The following is a 20,653-nucleotide window of genomic DNA, read 5'->3' on the forward strand; positions in this document are numbered from 1 at the left end:
CAGCTGGAAAAGTTGTTATAAAGTATGGTCGGGCTCCATTGTTCCGGACGGGAATTGGGGGGTCAGCCGGGGACTCCTAACAGCTGGAGAAAGTGCTGGGAAAAGTTTGGTGAGTGAAGAAGACACCGAGATCCCTCACCACAGAGCCGGGGCCCCCCTCTTACCTGGCGCCTGTCAGGACTCCGCGGTGAGGGAAGAACGCCAGACAAAGGGTCGGCTCCGAGCAGCCCGCACTCCGCCCGCTCCGCTGCCCTCTCACTCTCTTCCTCTCCTGCCCTCGGAGTTGCATCACCTCTTTATATAGTGGAGGGGCCGTTCTGGAATGCGGTGCGCCTGACGTCATGTTATTTATAGCAGCCCCGGCCGGTGATGCAAGGGGGGGACCAGAGGGAGGAGGGAGAGGAGGGGCCCCAGTGATGATGGTAACGATGATGAAAAAGGGGGCGAGGCTTGAAGGGGGAAGCCTCTCTCCATAACAGGGCTAGGGCGAGGACTCGGGTTAACTCCTGCGAGTCTTCCCTATGAGCCAATGCAGCCCAAGCCGGTCTCATGACCGCAGGCGGCTGGCATGTGAGCGCTGGGAGGAGCCCGAGAGCGCTGCGCCAATGTTTTCATGTTTCTTCGCTGTTACCCGGCAACCGGCCGCCTGGGGGTGACAGAGCGCAGCGCCGGAGTGAGCGCAATCCTGCGCTGTGCTGCGTCCGATCAGTCTCTGCTCTCCTCCGCCGTATCAGCTTTTCTAGTTATTTTTTTTAAAGGTGTAACAAATGATATATATATATATATATAAATGTGTATCTGTAAAAATGTATTCAAGATACAGATCTAGTAATATTTATAGATACATCTGTACAATTAAAATGTAAATGTATACAATTCCTAATGATAATATATTCATACATCTGTAACGTAATTATTAATGAAATGTATTAAAATAATGTATATAAAATGATCTGTAAAATGAGTTCAATTATTTATTAAAGGTATAAAACTAACAAATATAATTGATATATCTGGAACATTATAAAAGATATACTATTAATAATATCTACCAGGGGTGGACTGACAACTCATGGGGCCCCCGAGCAATAGGGGATGATGGGGCCCCTGTGCCCTTGCCCAAACTAAAAAAAAGCCTATGAAAGAGACATCTCATGGGGCCCACTACTGACCCCGTGCCCTCGGGCAGTTCCCGAGTTTCCAAATGGTCAGTCCGCCCCTGATATCTACATATTACTAGATCTCTATAAAATTTAATTATTTATTAAAAGGTAGTAAAAAAAAACATTCAGAAGTATTTAAAGAATATCCCTTGTCCCTGGAAAAGTCCCTGCCAGACCCTGATCAGAGTTACGGCGGCCATACACGTTTTGATAAACGATCAATTTCTTTTTCCAATCACTCCCAAAAGGAATAATCTATAGAGGACAACACAACTGATGGATGTGACACCTATGAGGAAGTGGATTTCGATCAACAGCTGGAAGATACAACTGTAGCTTACTGATCACATCTCTGTTTTGGGTAAAATAGGATCAACTTCACAAGCAAGGCATCTCAGTGCTGACAATTGTTGCAGCGCGATCAATAATTTTCGCCTTGGCCGATCGACTCAGTTTGATCGAATCTGATCTAAACTGATTGGAAGGGAAGATGTATCCAGGGGCGGACTGACCATTTGGAAACTCGGCCACTGCCCAAGGGCCCGGGGTCAGTGGGGTCCCATGAAATGCCCCTGGTACTTTTTTCATAGGCTTATTTGAGTTTGGGCAAGGACACAGGGGCCCCATGATCCCCTATTGCCCGGGGGCCCCATGAGTTGTCAGTCTGCCCCTGGTTGTATCCAATTGTTTTCCAATTCGATCACTTAATCGGATAATACAATTCAAGCATGAATGTCCACCAACTATTGATCAAAATCCACCTACCTGTGTGTGTCATATCGATCAATTGTGTTATTGACTATAGATTGCTTATTCCTATCAGGAGGGATCGATCGGAAAATAAATAGATCGACTGCTCAGTGCCTGGCAGACATATAGGGCTGTGGACAATGGACAAGGACTAACATATAAAGTGGTTGTAAACCTTTACCCATACCCAGTGAAGTGACTGGCCTCAAGCGATACACAGAGATGGAACAAATCCTCCTAAATAAGTTGTACCTGTTTCTCTGAACCATCCCTTTTATACATCCATTTAAAGTCCAGAATTTATAAAGCTTGTCTGAGAGTTCAGGAAAAAGTGGGCGGAGAGCTGAAATTACACACTACAGAGCTCAGTTAGGAGAGCTCTGAGAGCTGATTGGAGGGAAGGGACACCCCCCCCCCTCTACACAGCACCCAGGAGAAGAGCTGAGGATGTCACTCTGCTAGAGGTCCCTCCCCTGTCACCCTTTTTCTTTTGGTGTCAAGAAAACTTGTCAGAAGTAATTCATGCTGATAGCAGAGGAAGAACAAGGCAGCAGACAGAAATTAAACTTAGTGCTCTGTATTGAGACAAGTACGCACTATAGCTGGATATGCTTTGTTCATATTTCATGTCTGAGGTCTACAACCACTTTAAAACACTTGTGAGTGTTCTTTTTTAATGTTCTTAGAGTAGGCTCACACATGCAGGTGCAAGCGAGCATGTGCGCAATTTCCGCACATGCCCGCACGTCGCATGTAGGCAGCCTATTTATTTCAATGGGCTGCTCTACGGGCCAGAAACACAGAAAAGTAAAGTCACCGACCCTGTTCCAAAAACACACTGCATGGTGCTGCAACACGATGCAGCTTATCGCATGTGGAAACATACGTTAGCAGATGCGTTTGGGTGCCAATGACAAATAATGCCCCCCCCCCCCCCCCCCGCTTGTTCTAAAGGGTAGTACGCTTCTGTGCGTGTTGGGAAAGTGTATGATTTTGTGCATGTTCCCACCAGGTGTGAACCTTTCCTCAAAGCATTCCCACCTCTGTGATGTGGTGCTCTGTGGTCGGAGTTCCTCTTCAAATTCTTAAGTGTGGGACCAGAGGTGAGACCGGTCTCAAGTGTGCGATCAGAGGCGAGCGCGGTCTCAAGTGTGCGATCATAGGCGAGCATGCTGTCAAGTGTGGGATCAGAGGCGAGCGCGGTTTCAAGTGTGGGATCAGAGGCAAGCGCAGTCTCAAGTGTGGGATCAGAGGTGATCACAGTCTCAAGAATGCGATCATAGGTGAGCGCGGTCTCAAGTGTGTGATCAGAGGCGAGTGCGGTCTCAAGTGTGCAATCAGAGGCGAGTGCGGTCTCAAGTGTGCAATCAGAGGCGAGATCAGAACCCTTTGAGCTCCTATACAGCCCAAAACCAGCCATTCGTATTCTGCTACACTGAAGGTCATGAAAACATTATATAAGGACAGGTGCGGGTTGTTGTACTAGCTGTATCTAAAAATACATTTTTTTCCTTGGAAATGAATGCAAGATAAATAATATATTAAAATAAGATTTTTTTAACATTTGTCTTGAGTTCAGCATAAAAAATTGTATTACATCAGCTTTAAAACCTTCACACCCCAGGCTAGTATCATGCTGCAAAATCATTACATAAGATGGGATTCGGTGTGAGCAGGGAAAGCCTGTAACCAGACAAGCTATTAAACAGCTACTGTAACTATTACCAGTATAACTGTATGACTCACACTCGTGCATGGCCGTCCGCGCTGTCTATAAATTACCATTAATATGTCCTCTGAAGCACATCTCCCCCAGGGAGCGCAATAAGTGATTGTCTGGGTGTACTGTATGTATAGAAATGGATGGACTTCTACATAGCTACCACTAGGGGGCTAGAGTGCACTTCTGCAGATTGTACATGAAATTCTAGCCCATAATCTGTTTTACAATATATGTATGTGTGCAATTTAATATATATATATATATATATATATATATATATATATATATATTAGTGATGGGCCGAACATCCCCTGTTCGGTTTGCAGTCAAACACTCGAACATAACGAAAGTTCGACTGCGAACTTTGAACAGAGGGCACAATTCACTAAGCAGTATCGTACCTTATCTGAATATGTGGTAAGATACCACACAGCTACTAAAAACATCCATTATTGTTTCAGCTGGCATTACCCAGCAAATAAAACTTTATTTTAAAAAACGAGTGCCCCCCCCCCCCCATCCATAGAAAGCCTTTTAGGTTTGGTATGGATTTTGAGGTTAACCTCCATGCCAAAAAGTTTTCTATAAATCACGTGAGGGTCCCCCCAAGAAACCAAACCAGACCCTTATCTGAGTATGCAGCCCAGCAGGTCAAGAAAGGGGGGGGACGAGCACCCCCCCCCGAACCATACCAGGCCACATGCCCTCAACATGGGGGGGTGCTTTGGGGCAGGGGGGCTCCATGTTGATGGGGACAAGGGCCCCAAGGGTGCCCCCAGATCCCACTCCCCTATGTGAATGAGTATGGGGTACATGGTACCGCTACCCATTCACAAAAAAAAAATGTAGTGGAAAAATGACAGGAGACAGTCTTTGACAACTTTGACAAAACAAAAATTAAAAAAATGATCTCCCCCAAAGTAGATCCAACTTCAGTCATCATGATGCCCGCTGCCACAGCCAACCCAAAAAAAGAAAAAAAAAAAAAAAACACTGCTCTCGACACTGGCTCCTGCCGTCTGACAGCTGCCCCTATCAGGGCACAGTGTATTGTGGGGCGCGGCGAGTGAACAGCCTGCCGAATGCCCTTACTGTTCACCGAACATACGAACGGCTGATATTTGACTCAAACATACACTAATATATATATACTGTATGCACCTATATGCATGTGTCAGCAGGGGCGAACTGACAACTCATGGGGCCCCCGGGCAATAGGGGATCATGGGGCCCGTGTCCTTGCCAGGGGCGAACTGACAACTCATGGGGCCCCCGGGCAATAGGGGATCATGGGGCCCCTGTGTCCTTGCTCAAACTCAAAAAAGCCTATGAAAAAGGTACCAGGGGCATCTCATGGGGCCCCCTACTGACCCCGGGCCCTCGGGCTGTGCCCGAGTTTCCAAATGGTCAGTCCGCCCCTGTGTGTCAGTATAATTTATATAAAGTATATTGCCGACTGAAATAGCTTTATATACAACACTCTTCTTTGTTTTAAGGATCTGAACTTTATTTTCTAGTTCCTAGCAACAGAGTTAGATTTAGAATTCTAAATACAATCCTAATAAAGTCAGGGGGATTTACTAAGATTGGAGCCGACAGAATCTGAAGCAGCTGTGCAGGGCAACCAATCAGCTTCTAACTTTGATATACAAAACGTAAAGGGTTAATTCACCTTTTACAGAAAAAATGTAAAGGCAAATTAACACCCCACACCCCCAGTCCCTGCTGTACTTACCTCCAGGGTTGCTGACTTGTCCAATGGTCCGGGGATTTGAAATCTCCGCTCTACTCTATGCGGCACTTCCAGGACGAACAAAATCAATTCTGATTGGCCAGCAACATCACAATAAATTGATCTCGCCCTTCCCTGAAGCACTACAGGGAGAAAAGCAGAGATCTCACATCCCTGGACTGCTGGGCTGGCTACGGGAGTGCTGGCGGCTTGGCAACCCTTGAGGTAAGTACAGTGGCAACCAGAGGGGTGATCAGGGTGTCTGTTATTCATTCACTTTTACATTTTTTCTGTAAAGGTGGACTAACACTTTAACTGAACAAGCTGAAGATGTGCTCCACTTTTAGCCACTTCTCCCCATTGTATTTGTCTCAATGTCTGAACTTAGAATATTTTTTTTCCTTAACCTGCTCAACTGTGATTTGCTTAGAACAGGGGTGTCCAAACTTTTTTCAAAGAGGGCCAGATTGGATGAAGTGAACATGGTGGAGGGCCGAACATTTTTCCGAACATTCTTTGAACCATTACAATTAAATGCAAATAAATTATTTTATGCCAAGTTAATTGCAAACGACATACTTTTCATTTCATAACATTAAGATCAACTGACAGCTGAGTTTTCACAATGTATTGAAAATAAGTTAAAAAAAAAACTTACCTGCACTAATGTGAAGGGTGAAAAAGGTAGCTGGAGCTGAAGTCTCTGCTCGGCAGCCGGGAGGGGAAGAGAAACACACTTCACGCTGGAAGCCCGGCCCTGACGTCACCACCCTCTGTCGCTCCCAGCGTGGCGCAGTCATGCATGCGCACTGCTCTCAAGCAGAAGACTGTCTGCCACAGAAGGGAGGGCCGTGCGACAGCCGCATTTACACAGACCAGGGAGAACGCGCCGCAGTCAGGCATGCGCACTGCCCTCTGCTCTCAAGCAGAAGATTGTCTGCCATAGAAGGGAGGGCCGTGGGAGGGCCACATTACACAGAGCAGGGAGGGCTGTTGGAGGGCCGTATTAAACCGACCCCCGGGCCGTAAATGGCCCGCGGGCCACACTTTGGACATGCCTGGCTTAGAAGGAGGAGCGCCCTCAACTGATACTACTTTTTTTTTTAATTCTTCTTCAAGTACATTTTAAAGCACTGCAACCCCAAAAACATTAAAGCCTAGGTATAGCTATTTTTTTTTTAATCAGCACAAGGGATGGTACTTACATAGTGTTGGCTGTCCTAGTTGAAATCTTCAGTTCTCTGACCCCACCCCCCACCCCCAACCAGTAATCTTTGAGTGCTGCAAGGGTTAATACAGCCACTGGACCTGTCATATGCACTCATATTCACTATGCCAGCCCCTTCTGCCCCCCCTCCAATTATAGAAGCTATATTATAGCATCTGTCAATGGATGGAGTAAGCGGGCCTTTCATTCATCTGCATTCATAGTGTGTTTTTTCATTGATGGATGCTAAAGTACAGCTTCTATGAATGGAGGAGGGGGTGGAATGGGGAGGCATAGTCGGAACTCTTGTCATATGCCTATCACAGATCCAGCGGCTGTACTAATCCTGGAAAATACTGCTGCAGGGGTCTGGAGGGATGGCAGAGGGTTCAGAGGACAGAAGATTGCAACTAGGACAGATGGCAGCAGCACAAGTGACCCTTCTAATTAAATGTAAGTAATGTCCCTTGTGCTGATGTTTACAAAAAAAATAACTAAACTTAGGCTTTAAGAAACCTCTCCGGATTAAACAGTGGGAGCTGTGATGGCCAACTTGCCTTTGAAGGGTCCCGCTTCTGGGTTGTCATCCCGCCTCTGACTTTATATTATTTCAGGTACTTATATAGCGCTGTCAATTTACGCAGCGCTTTACATATATATATTGTACATTCACATCAGTCCCTAACCCTCAAGGGGTGTACAATCTGAGGTCCCTAACTCCCATTCATATACTAAGGCCAATTTAGACAGGTGCCAGTTTACCTACCAGCATGTCTTTGGAGTGTGGGAGGAAACCGGAGTACCTAGAGAAAACCCACGCAGGCACAGGGAGAACATGCAAACTCCAGGCAGGTGGTACTGTGGTTGGGATTCGAACCAACGACCCTAGTACTGCCATTTAGCCACTGTGCTACCAATTGACTACTTTTCTCTGAAAGTTCTGAGACCAGAACTTTCTAGAATAAAGCCACCTCCCTCTGTATACATCAGACAAATATTGCCCATCATGTAATATTGTGATGAGAGGCTGCAGTTCTACCCGAGAACACTATGAAAAGCCTGCTGAATAAAGGATTATAAAACATGAGGGATTGCATTCACACCTGAGCATTCCGTGATTACATGCATTCATGGTACACGTGAAAAACACACGTCACGCTTGTGGTGCCATTCATTGTTAAAGGCACCCCAAATGCAGCGAGCAGAGGCGTGTTTTCAAGCATGTCAAAATGCGCAGTTAAAAAACGCATTAATCTAATGGCACATTTGTCACACATTGGGTAGCCCACTGAAGTTATTGGGCTGCTCTATGCATGTTGCAGGAAAGCATGCGAAAAAAAAAAAGTGCACAAAAACGCATGTTCACGAAATGCTAGCTGTGAACCTAGCCTAAGGTAAATGGAATGGACTTGGTGACTTTAGCTGCTTCAGTGTTGCCTGGACAGCACTTGCCATAATCTGATTGGATTTACTTGTAACCTGAATCTTCTGTAATCTATGATATGCCATATCAATGGGAGAACAGTTAGGCACCTGGGATGTGCAGCTATACATACCCACAAAGCATAGCTCTGAAGATCCGCCACCGGGAAGTCCACAGCTGCTAATGCCTGCAAGATCAATATGTTTTATTTAGGATTTATGAATTATTCTTGGAAAGGTGTACCAGGCGTGACAAATGGGACTTCATTTAAATGATCCCTAAAGAATCCCTCTTGCCACTTGCTTGGCTTTTATCCGTCATTTGTAAGCAGGTGACCAGATGGAATGTAGAATGGGAACACAGAGACCCTGGGGGTTCCGGAGCAGGCACTCCTTTCAATTTCCAGTGATACAGAAACCCCTGACAAATATAAACTATACAGCTCATAAACTACTTACCAGTCTATAATAAGTAAATAAAGAAAAAAATCTGCTCCAGTCTGTCCCCACATACCCAGTTAATACCCGATTGGGCAATGTACATCTCATAGATCCAGGCTGTCAATCACAACTCAAGTGTCAGAGATGTATTTAGTCTTCCTATGACAGTCCTGAGTCCCTACAGTCTGCACTGCAGCAGGAATATATCAGCTGTCAGGAACAGTTAGAGATGGAGAAGGGGGCTTAGCTGCTGACTTTTGTTAAAAAGTCTAAATTTGCATAATAAAGCTGTTCAGTCTGCTTCAAGTATAACTAAAGGAAAAACTTTTTTTTTTAGATTTGGATAGAGTGGAGATAGATTAGAACAACTGTGAGTTTTATTCCTGTCAGTGTCCCCTTTAGAAAGATTTTGCCTCTCTATTTGTCCTGGTGACTGACACCAAAAGAGAAAGAAAATCCTAAATCTTTAATTGTCACTGTCACGGAGTGCCCGTGCCTCCCCCACCCCCCTGTGCCTGCTGTCCCCCGGCCTGTTGTCAGCTCACCCCTCTGCTGTCACCTCCCCCCTCCCTCCCTCCTTGCCGAGTTCTCTTATCCTGCCGCAGCCTTTGAACACAGGCTGTGCAGGATGAGAGGAAGTGGCCCCTGTGGTGCGGTTAGCGCCTCTCGCGCGCCCCCACCAAGAATCCCCTACGCAGTGCCGCCGAGCTGTCTCTACGTGCCCCCTCTGCGGGCGCAGAGCGCGGGCACGAGGCTTCCCGCGCTCTGCGCCCTCCGGAGACAAAGGCCGTGCTCCCTGAGCGTGGCCCGAGCGAGGGGGGCGTGCCTCGTTGCCCTTGCAACCCGACGCTGGGCCGGTCATTGCCGGGGCACCTGGGAAGCATCCTGCAACGGCTTAAGAAGGCCGGCCCGGGACCCAACATGGGGCTGTTTGTCCCCCACTTGGGACAGGGTACTGTGCAGGGTCTGAGCTGAGACCAGACCCCCACAGCCAGACCCCGCTGAGTGCTCTGCTGATCCGCTGGGTCCCTAGAGGTTACTCCTGCCTGCTGTCGCTGGGTCCCTAGAGGTTACTCCTGCCTGCTGTTGCTGTGTCCTTAGAGGTTACTCCTGCCTGCTGTTGCTGTGTCCCTAGAGGTTACTCCTGCCTGCTGTTGCAGTGTCCCTAGAGGTTACTCCTGCCTGCTGTTGCAGTGTCCCTAGAGGTTACTCCTGCCTGCTGTCACTATTGTCGCTGGAAAGCTGTGTGAGGTCTGAGCTTAGGTCAGACCCCACAGCCAAGACACCACTGAGTCCCTGTGAGCCTGCTGTTGTCCCTGGAAAGCTGAGCCCCGTGAGAATCCCAGTCTGCTGACCGCTTTGTCCCTGGAAAGGTGAGTGAGGTCTGAGCTGAGGTCAAACCCCACAGCCAAGACCCCGCTGTGTCCCCGTGAGCCTGCTGTTGTCCCTGGAAAGCTGAGCCCTGTGAGAATCCCTGCCTACTGATCGAGTGTCCTTAGAAGCCACCTATTGCTGAGCGTCTGCAAGCTGCCTACCGTGAGTGTCCCTAGAAGCCACCTGCTGCTAAGTGTCTGCAAGCCGCCTACCGTGAGTGTCCCTACAAGCCGCATGTTGCAGAGGGCCATGAACTGTCCCTATTGTGTGCCCAGATTACCCTTGCCTGAACTGCCCCATTGAGTGCCCGGATTATTGCTACCTGAACTGCCCCATTGAGTGCCTGGATTATTGCTACCTGAACTGCCCCATTGAGTGCCCAGATTATTGCTACCTGGACTGCCCCCCTGAGTGCCCGGATTATTGCTACCTGGACTGCCCCCCTGAGTGCCCGGATTATTGCTACCTGAACTGCCCCATTGAGTGCCCGGATTATTGCTACCTGGACTGCCCCCCTGAGTGCCCGGATTATTGCTACCTGGACTGCCCCCCTGAGTGCTTAGGCCATCGCTACCTAGATTGCCCTATCATGGGCCAGATTACAATTATTTTGGGCTCCTCCCCTTTTTGGGTACCTGGACGCTACCTTCCTACCCTGATTGAGTGCCTTCCATAGTTCAATAAAGCTTTGTGTGTTTACCATCTTCTTTGTGTGTTCTGTCCTGCCTACGCTTCCGTCGCAGTCACTAAAACAGGGATAGAGGGGAAATCTTAAAGTCGCAACATTAGTTCTGATGACAAGTAGGGATTTCCTTCCCTTTGGAGGGGTTATCGCTCACTTCCTGTTGTGGATAAGGCCATAGATTATTCCATTTTCTTTCCAGTAAACACGGGTTGCAGGAAATAAAATTGCTCAAATCCCCCATTAACACAGTCAGTGTTGGTGGGGGAATCCCTCCCATGGAGCTATTGTGTTATGCAGGCAGGGAGCCTGTTTTGGCCTGCAAAACACAATGATTATTGATAGGATCTATAGCCGCCAGCAGTAATCGCATCCGAAAAATCCGACAGGCTGTTTGTACTGAGGTCGATGAATCGACTTCAGTACAACCATCCTGCCCATAGATCGATTGAAACTCAGCTGCTCCCTGCTGAAACCAGCTGAGATTCGATTAATCTATGGCTGGTTTAAGGGACGGGACGTTTTAGGGAAATCACCCCATTCCCCAATAGATAGAAATAGTACAAACCTGACAGGGATTATAACCCTCTTTTCCCCTAGTTTCACACCTAAGCATTTTTTGCACCGTTTTGCGTTTTTCAGAAACGCAGTACAGTCCATTTAACATGATTTCCTATGGGACATGTTCACACCTGTGCGTTTTCACCCGGTGCATTTTTTGGAAAGGGTCAGGGTTTTTTTAATGCAAAAAGCTGTATTTTTGTTTCTATAGACTTTAATGGAAACGCTGCAAGTTTTTGCTGCGTTTTTGCAATGCTTTTGATGCATTTTAAATCTGCCTAGCAACAAGAAAAAAAATGAAAAAACCTGCAAAACGCATCAAAAATGGGGGAAAAAGGCAAGTGCAAAACGCAATGCAGAAATGGCTCAAACACAACCTGCATAGATGTGAACCTAGCCGTTCAACTATCCAAAATGAAAAAAAAAAGGTTTTGGCTTGAGTTTTACTTTAGGTTGGCCATGTACAAATAGATTTCTTTTGCTCAGCCTTCAGGCTGAATGAGAAAAATCAAACAGATTCCTCCATCTATATTATACAGCACCAATGGATGAATCTCCCACTGCGGCTATAATATTCTGACAGTCAGCACCAATCAGAATACCCAAACAGCAGCTGCATCTGACAGGACAACAGTTTTTCATCCAGCTCCTTCAATTCTTCAAACAAAGAATGTCGAGCAAAAGGGTGGTGACAGGGCCACCCACATCAGATACTGGCCAAAATTCACATTATGTATATCCAGCTCTAGAAACAGCTGGTGGAGAAGATTATGAAGATGCCACTAAGTATACGGTACATGCTGTTCACTTTATGGGCTGATACACGCTTTTGCACTACAGTGCATTGCAGTAACGCACACATTAATGTGCATGTTACTGCAAAGGTCATTGCATGCGTTGCATCCGCTGTCTGTAGAGAGCTCTGTGTTGTTTACCAACACAGAGCTCTCTTCTGTCATTTGCTCTACCAGTCAGCAGGTCTTGGCCATAAATGGCCAGGATCGATAATTGGCTTGTGCTGTAGCGAATGACAGCACAGCCGGGGTGGCGGGCACGCACGTGTGCCCCCTACCGGGAGATGATGGATCACATATATGCAGGCCCACACTGTCAACATTTACTGCGTGTACAGTGCCATTTATTTTAATGGCATCCTAATGCACTAAGGCAATACAGCTCTGTCCCAAATGAGTTGCAGAAGCCTGCAACACATGGTAACGCACTACCAAAAGTTGTGGATGATCTATCAGAAAAAATGTTGTATGTCCATTTTTTTAGTCTCTTTTTGGGTGTTGGCAGCTCCTTGAAATTGAATGAGCTGGCTTAATGCAACGCACATTAATATGTGCAATAAAGCAATGCACAGGAACATACAAGTGTGTTCAGACAAGGTAGTGAGAGCTGTTCACACATACCTTCCCTTATCCTTCATTGCACCCAGGGATTCTCCAGACTTGAGATGCTCAGCATGCAAACACTGACTTCCAGCTCTAAAGTCATCCCTGTGGCACACCCTTTCTGTAATGCTATTGGCCAGAGAGAAGAGAAGGGGATGTGCCAGAGTTCAGATGCTGATAAACTTCCACTTTCACATTGAAGTGTGTGGGGGACAGAAGTCCTTATCTAGGGGTTTAAGGCAATGATATCATGGCGTACATGTTTATCTACTTTAGCTCTGGAAGATTTACTACCCTTCACGAACAGTCTGTTTTTTGCTCTTCGACACTGCATTACTTTAACTGGCAATTGCACAGTCATGCAACGCTGTACCCAAATAACATTTATATAGTTTTTTTTTCACACAAATAGAGCTTTCTTTTGGTGGTATTTGATCATCTCTGGGTTTTTAATTTTTTTATTTACTAAACAAAAAAATACTGATCATTTAAAAAAATATATATTTTTTTTAAGTTCTGCTATAAAACATATCCAATAGAAAAATAAAAGTCAACTTTCTGTATAAAGTTAGTCCAAAATGTATTCTGCTACATGTCTTTGGTTAAAAAAAATCCCAATAAGTGTATATTATTATTCAGGATTTATTAAGATTATTAATTGATTTGTATGAAAGTGATAGCGTCTACAAACTATTATTATTATTATTATTATACAGTATTTATAAAGCGCCAATAGTTCGCTCAGCGCTGTACATTACAAAGGGGGACAGAACATGTGACAGAACAATACCAATACAATGCAAAACATGAGGGGATCGAGGGCCCTGCTCTTTCGAGCTTACAATCTAGGAGGGAGGGGGTGGTGGCACATGAGGAGATAGCTGTGGGGGATGGAGTGGTAGGAAGAGTGGAGGAGGTCGGCAAGTTAGCAGGGGGTGGGGTAGGCTTCCCTAAAGAGATGGGTTTTCAGGGTGCGCCTAAAGGAGAGGAGAGTAGGTGATAATCTGATGGGTTGGGGCAGGGAGTTCCAGAGGATGGGTGACACCCTGGAGAAGTCCTGGAGGCGGGCATGGGAGGAGGAGACCAGGGAACTAGAGAGAAGGAGGTCTTGTGAGGAGCGGAGTGTGCGTGCTGGGCGGTACTTGGATATTAGGTCAGTGATGTAGTTTGGGGCAGCATGGTGGACAGCTTTGTACGTCAGCGTTAGGATTTTGAATTTGATCCGTTGCGCAATCGGAAGCCAGTGGAGGGATTGGCAGAGGGGGGTGGCGGAGACAGAGCGGTTGGAAAGGTGAATGAGTCTGGCAGCCGTATTCAGGATGGACTGAAGCGGGGATAGCCAGCGGTGAGGCAGGCCAATGAGGAGGGAGTTGCAGTAGTCGAGTCGTGATATGATGAGGGAGTGGATGAGCTGTTTAGTGGTTTCTGGGGTTAGGAACGTGCAGATTTTGGCGATGTTGCGGAGGTGGAGTCTGCACGAGTTTGTTAAAGATTGGACTTGGGGCTGGAAGGATAGGTTGGAGTCCAGAATGACACCCAGTACTCTGGCCTGCAGGGCGGGTTTGATGGTAGCGTTGTTGGATGTGACAGAGAAATCAATGGGGGGTGGTGTCTGGGTTGGGGGGAAGACAAGAAACTCGGTTTTGGAGAGGTTCAATTTAAGGAAGTGGAGCGACATCCAGTCTGATATGTCGCTCAGTAGGTGTGTGATTCGGGCCGAGACCAAGGGGGTGAGGTGGGGGGTTGAGAGATAGATTTGTGTGTCGTCGGCATAGAGGTGGTAGTTGAAGCCGTGAGAGTGTATGAGTTGGCCAAGGGAGGAGGTATAGATGGAGAAGAGAAGGGGCCCGAGGACAGAGCCTTGAGGGACCCCAACAGAGAGGGGGAGTGAGGGGGAGGTGGTAGCATTATAGGTAACGCTGAAGGAGCGTTGTGACAGGTAGGATGAGAGCCAGGAGAGAGCAGAATCTCTGAGGCCGAGGGAGTGTAGTTTTTTAAGGAGGAGGGGGTGGTCGACTGTGTCGAAGGCTGCAGAGAGGTCAAGGAGTAGGAGCACTGAATAGTGGCCATTAGCTTTGGCGGTTAGCAGGTCGTTGGAGAGTTTGAGTAAGGCAGTTTCGGTGGAGTGTAGGGGACGGAAGCCGGACCGTAGGGGATGGAAGCCGGACTGTAGGGGATCGAGGAGGTTGTTGTCGTTGAGGTGAGAGCATAGGCGGGTGTAGACTAGGCGCTCGAGGAGTTTAGATGTAAATGGGAGCAGGGAGATGGGTCTGAGGTTGTTCGGGTCATTGGGGTCCAGGGAGGGCTTTTTAAGTATGGGGGTGATGTGTGCATGTTTCAGAGGGGAGGGGAAAGTGCCTGAGGAGAGGGAGAGATTGAAGATGTGGGTGAGGGAGCGTAGGATGGAGGAGGAGGAAGGTCGTAGGAGTTGTGAGGGGATAGGGTCGAGGGGGCAGGTGGTGAGGCGGGCATCAGAGAGGATCTTGGAGACTTCCTCGATGGTAGTAAGGTCAAAGGTGCGGAGTGTGGGGGGAGCTTCAGTATGAGGAATGTAGGGTGGGGTGGAAGAGGAGGTCAGAGCAGTGGTGGGGCCGTGGGAGAGGGGTGATGAGGGGGTAGCTGAGTGAGGGTGAAGGGGGTTGGAGAGAGTTTGAGCAGCGACGAAGTCCCTGCGGGTTATGTCGAGGGGGAGGGGGGATAAGGGGGTAGCTGTGTGAGAGGGGACGGGTTGAGAGGGCGTGTGAGTTGCGGCAATGTCCTTGCGAATTGTGTCAATCTTGTTTTTGAAGTGATTGGCAATCTCAAGGGCAGTGAGTGAGGTGCTGGGTGGAGGTGGGGGTGGAGAGAGTAGAGAGTTGAAGGCAGAGAAGAGTTGGCGAGGATTGGAGGAGAGGGCCTTGATGAGGGTCAAGAAGTAGGCCTGTTTGGCAGCATGGAGGGAGGAGGTGTAGGTGCGGAAGGCAGATTTATAGCGGGTGAAGGCTTGTTGGGATTTGGTTTTGCGCCATAGTCGCTCTAGGGCACGACTTTGTCGTTTGAGGGTTTTGGTGTGATCAGTCTGCCAGGGCTGGAGCGGTCGGGGTCTGATGTTGCGTGTGGTTAAAGGCGCTAGTGAGTCAAGGGCTGTTGAGAGCGCATTGTTGTAGGCGGTCAAAGCCAAGTCGGGGCAGGACAGGGGGAGGATGCGGTCGTGGAGTTGATCAGCTGCAGAGTGGAGGGAGGCAGGGTTAAGGTTGCGGAGGTTACGGCTGGTAGTAGTGTGACATTTGGAGGGGTAGGCGTTGGAGGACGAGGAGATAGAGAAGGTGATCAGGTTGTGGTCAGAGAGAGGGAAGGGGGTGTTAGTGAGGTTGTGGGGAGCGCAGCGGTTGGAGAAGACAAGGTCCAGGATATTTCCGTCAGAGTGGGTGGTGGATTGTATGCACTGTGCAAGTGCAAAGGAGGAGGTTAGGTGGAGGAGACGGGCTGTGTCTGGGTTGTCGAGGTTGACAGGGATGTTGAAATCCCCAAGGATGATGGTGGGTAGCTCAGAGGAGAGGAAGAAGGGTAGCCAGGAGGAGAAGTCATCCAGGAAGTGGGGTATAGATCCAGGAGGCCGGTATATCACAGCAATCTTCAAGGGGGTTAGGGAGAATAGTCGGACGCAGTGGGCCTCGAAGGAGGAGAAGGATAGGGAGGGGGGGTTTGGGAGGACTCGGAAGGTGCTCTGCGGTGACAGGAGCAGACCAACCCCACCACCTTTACGACCGTTAGGCCTGGGTGAGTGGGTCCAGGTGAGACCTCCATAGGAGAGTGCAGCAGGGGAGGTAGAGTCAGTGGGCTGGATCCAGGTTTCCGTGATCGCTAGGAGGTTGAGGGAGCGGGAAACAAAGAGGTCGTGGATGGCGGTAAGCTTGTTGCACACCAAACGGGCATTCAGGAGTGCACATGAAAACGGGGGGGAGATTTTAGGGAGCAGGGGGACAGATACTAAGTTGTGGGGGTTGCAGTAGGACATGGAGGCGGGAGGGTGTTGAGCGGGTGAGGGAGGTGGAGGGCCAAGATTCGGGGAGATGTCCCCTGCGGCTAGGAGGAGGAGAAGGGTGAGAAAGGTGGTATGGGAGCGGGATGTGCAGGAGCGTGAGAAACTACTAGTGGAGGTGTTGGGGTCAGTAGGAGAGCGGAGTAATAGGAGGAGGTGGTGGGTGCCATAGAGGGGCGAAGGAAGCAGTGAGGACACAATATACAATTGTTTGGGAGGGGCAGAGGAATATAGTGAATGGATTTTGGGAACGGAGGAGAGGAAAATGAGAAGGAGGAGTGGAAGAGGCATTTTGGGGAGGTGAAGAGAGCAATAGTAGGGAGATGATAGCAGTGAGGGGGAGATGTACAGGTTGTGGGGTGGAGCAGAGGGGTAAAGAAATGAGATTTGGGAACAGAGGGTAGTAATATGATAGGGAGAAGAGGGGTGTATTATATAAAGGTACACGGAGTGGGACTCAGGCATGTAAGAGGTTTCCCAGGGTGTTTGCTTGCAGTCTTCCAGCATGCAGTAGAGTTTCTTGCTGTTGTTGTGTCTTCCTGCTGCTTAAGTTCTCCTGCCTGAGTTCAACTGCTGCGTTTAACTGCATCTTCTATGCACTCATTCTAAGCCGCACTCAATCTGAAGCCGCACCCCCATCAGAGACTGTGCCCCCCATCAGAGATCTCCCCCATGAGCTGATCTAAATTTATAGGGAGATGCTCAAATGAGCATTCAACTCCACCCCAATTAGAAGCTGATAAGGATCACATGAGTAGTGAGGGATGTTTCTCTCAGGAAACAGACACCAGTCGTAAAACGGGTGCAGCTAAAGGTGAGAGCTGGTTAACATATACACAAATATAAATACACCATTTGTTCTGAATGTAGCAGGAGTCAATGCGTTTTGGTATATATAAACTATGGTATATATACTGGAATTTTTATTTTTTTATACTAGTAATGGCGGTGATCAGTGACTTATAGTGGGACTGTGATAGTGTGGAGGGCAATCTGACACTAACTGACACTTTGTGGGAACTGACTAACTGCCGCTGATATCTCCAGTGACACTAATACAGTGATCAGTGTAAATAATACAGTATAAGCTGTCACTGTATTAATGACACTGGCTGGAAAGCGGTTAAAATTTAGAGGCAATCAAAGGGTTAACTGGGTGCCTAGCAATGTTTATTGTGCTTACTGTGTGGTGCTTTTGCTGAGCAATGTGCTGGTTTTTATTCCCTACTTTGTAGGGGGAAAAAAACAGTGCATCACCGCTGTCTGTAGAGAGCTCTGTGTTGTTTACCAACACAGAGCTCTCTTCTGTCATTTGCTCTACCAGTCAGCAGGTCTTGGCCATAAATGGCCAGGATCGATAATTGGCTTGTGCTGTAGCGAATGACAGCACAGCCGGGGTGGCGGGCACGCACATGTGCCCCCTACCGGGAGATGATGGATCACATACATGCAGGCCCACACTGTCAACATTTACTGCATGTACAGTGCGCAGTTCGCAACTGGTTAATCTCATACACGTATCCGGCACCTGCTTTTCCTAATCCCAGATTTGTTTCATAGAAACCTAAACACAGAGATAACAGAAGCTCACATTGCAGACAGTTCCTTCTAAAATGTATTTATTTATTTCAGGTACTTATATAGTGCTGTCAATTTATCCAGTGCTTTACATATATATTGAACATTCACATCAGTCCCTAACCTTCAAGGGGCGTACAGTCTAAGGTCCCTTACTCACATTCATACATACACATATTAGGGCCAATTTAGACAGGAGCCAATTAACCTACAGCATGTCTTTGGAGTGTGGGAGGAAACCCACGCAGGCACAGGGAGAACATGCAAACTCCAGGCAGGTGGTGCCATGGTTGGGATTCAAACCAATGACCCTAGTGCTGCTGGGTGGAAGTGCTAACCATTTAGCCACCGTGCAGCCTGAAAATGCATGTTGCCTGGCTCTCATTTTGACCCACTGGCTTCCTTACTTTCTAAGCTGTTAACCTGGAATGAGTATGCCATTCAGAAGCTCTGACTGCTCTCTGACTCTCCAATGCTTGTTCCAGGTCAGTGGTAGAGCAAGCTGGAACCACCAAGGAACTAGTCTTCTTAGGAGGAGGCCAGCGATAGCAGCCCCCTTATTTTTCTCCATGCAGATGCCCCTTTCAGAGCCAGAAATAAAGGAACACAGGACAGCAGTGTCTGTTCTCATTGTACTACAATGAATCTGCTAGGAGATTAGAGAATGAGAACATTCAAAGCCAGTATTTAAAGAAAGGTCATCTAGTGATTGTTTTCTTGTGAAAACATACAGGGCTTATCAGGGGCGGACTGACAACTAATGGGTCCCCCGGGCAATAGGAGATCATGGGGCCCCTGTGTCCTTGCCCAAACTCAAAAAAGCCTATGAAAAATGTACCAGGGGCATCTCATGGGGTCCCTTACTGACCCCGGGCCCTTGAGCAGTGCCCGAGTTTCCAAATGGTCAGTCCGCCCCTGGGGCTTATGAATACTGGGGAAGGTTGAAGTCTAACTCCAAGTTTCATTACACTTTAATAGTTTGGGTCAAGCTGGTCCAAATAAGCCATTTCCGTCTCTAGGGCTCCATTTACACCTATGCAGTTTGCGTTTTGTCCATTTTGCAGTGCTTTTCACAGTTAGTTTTACGGTTTCTACACGCATTTTTGCCACATTTTTGTTCAGCTAGTTTTTTTTTTAAAGTGGAATTTTTTTTTTGCTGGGCAGAATAAAAATGCAAAATGCAAAACGCGGCAAAATCGCAGAAAAAATGCACTACCATGCATTTCAGCAGATTCTCCATTGAACTCTATTGTAGCAAAAATGCTGCTTTTTGATTTTAAAAAAGTCCCTGACCCTTTCCATAAATGCAGCAGCTCAAAAAAGCATAGATGTGAACATGTTCCATAGGAAACCATGTTAAATGGACTGCAGTGCATTTCTGCAAAAAGCACTAAACAAAGCATAGGTGTGAACAGAGCCTAAGGGCTCATGTACACGGGGCGTTTCGAAAACTCTTGTGCATGATGCAAACTGACTGCTTTAAAACTTAGGTTCGAAAACATCAATTTAACCGAGTTTACATACCGCGTTTATGTGTGTTTGCGTTTAGAAGCGTTTTTAAAAGATAACCTCAGGAGACCTTCCAAAATACCCAGAATGCACTGAAAAATAGTAAAACATTAATTATTTCAGACATTTTGAGAGAAATAGAGAGAGCAGAAGCAGAGAGAGCAGTATGTGTTGAGATGACCCGTCTTTTCTGGTTGTATTCACTATGGATCCCATCATGAGCATAATGCGGCACGTTCTACAATTTTTTCCTTCATACAAAACCTGGAACTGACTGCGCTGGTGTACCGGGTCCATTTGAATACATGGAAAACGCTTTGCATGCATTTTTGATGATGAAAAAAGGCTCTGGACAGCATCTGGACATGGAATAGTTAACAGTGTAAACGTGGTTAACCGTGTTTATAAGCATTTACAAGTGTTTGGCGTTTGAGGGTTCATGTACTGCAGCTGATAAACTTACATTCAGGAGCTTTTCCGCGTTTTTTTCAGCAGCCCCTGAACTCTCCCTAATGTTTTCCTATGTGTCCATGTACACTGTGTCGTTTACAGATGTTTACAGGCAGTTGCGTTTACAGTGGTTTTTTTGAATGCACCAAACTTGAGTTCAGGAGTAGATTTTATCAGCGTCTCAAATGCCAAATGCTTGTAAACGCGGCTAACCACGTTTATAAGCGTTTGCGCTTAGAAGTGTTTTTAACTGTTCCATATCCAGATGCTGTCCAGAGCCTTTTTTCGTCATCAGAAAAGCATGTAAAGTGTTTTCTATGTATAAATAATGGGCCCAGTACACCAGCGCAGTCAGTTCCAGGTTTTGCATGAAGGAAAAAAATCGCAGAACGTGCCATATTATGGTCATGATGGGGTTCATAGTGAATACAACCAGAAAAGACAGGTCATCTCAACAAATACTGTTCTCTCTGCTTCTGCTCTATTTCTCTCAAAACGTCTGAAATTGTTAATTTTTTACTGTTTTTCAGTGCATTCTGGGCATTTTGGAAGGTCTTCTGAGGTTATCTTAAAAAAACGCTAATAATAAGAGTATAAACGCGCATAAATGTGGTATGCAAATGTGGCTATACAGACATTTTTA

General features: G+C 47.2%; 1 protein-coding gene across 2 annotated transcripts in view; it reads right to left on the minus strand.

Annotated features, from left to right (window-relative positions):
* The window catches only part of ATF3 (activating transcription factor 3), a 25,856-nt gene extending 17,154 nt beyond the window's left edge, over window positions 1-8,702 (minus strand). The window contains exon 1 of one of the 2 annotated variants that reach the window (XM_089677791.1): window positions 8,132-8,702. In XM_089677791.1, the coding sequence (XP_089533917.1) occupies window positions 8,132-8,142 (11 nt within the window). In that variant the 5' untranslated portion in view covers window positions 8,143-8,702. Of the gene's footprint in view, window positions 1-164; window positions 359-8,131 lie in introns of those variants that run through there. The other variant, XM_089677790.1, reaches the window with a different exon arrangement.
* Between the last annotated feature and the right edge of the window lie 11,951 nt (window positions 8,703-20,653).

Source organism: Staurois parvus, unplaced genomic scaffold (assembly GCF_062004578.1).
Source record: "Staurois parvus isolate SC_StPar_1 unplaced genomic scaffold, SC_StPar_1.0 ptg000192l, whole genome shotgun sequence".
In the NCBI taxonomy this organism is placed as follows: domain Eukaryota; kingdom Metazoa; phylum Chordata; class Amphibia; order Anura; family Ranidae; genus Staurois; species Staurois parvus.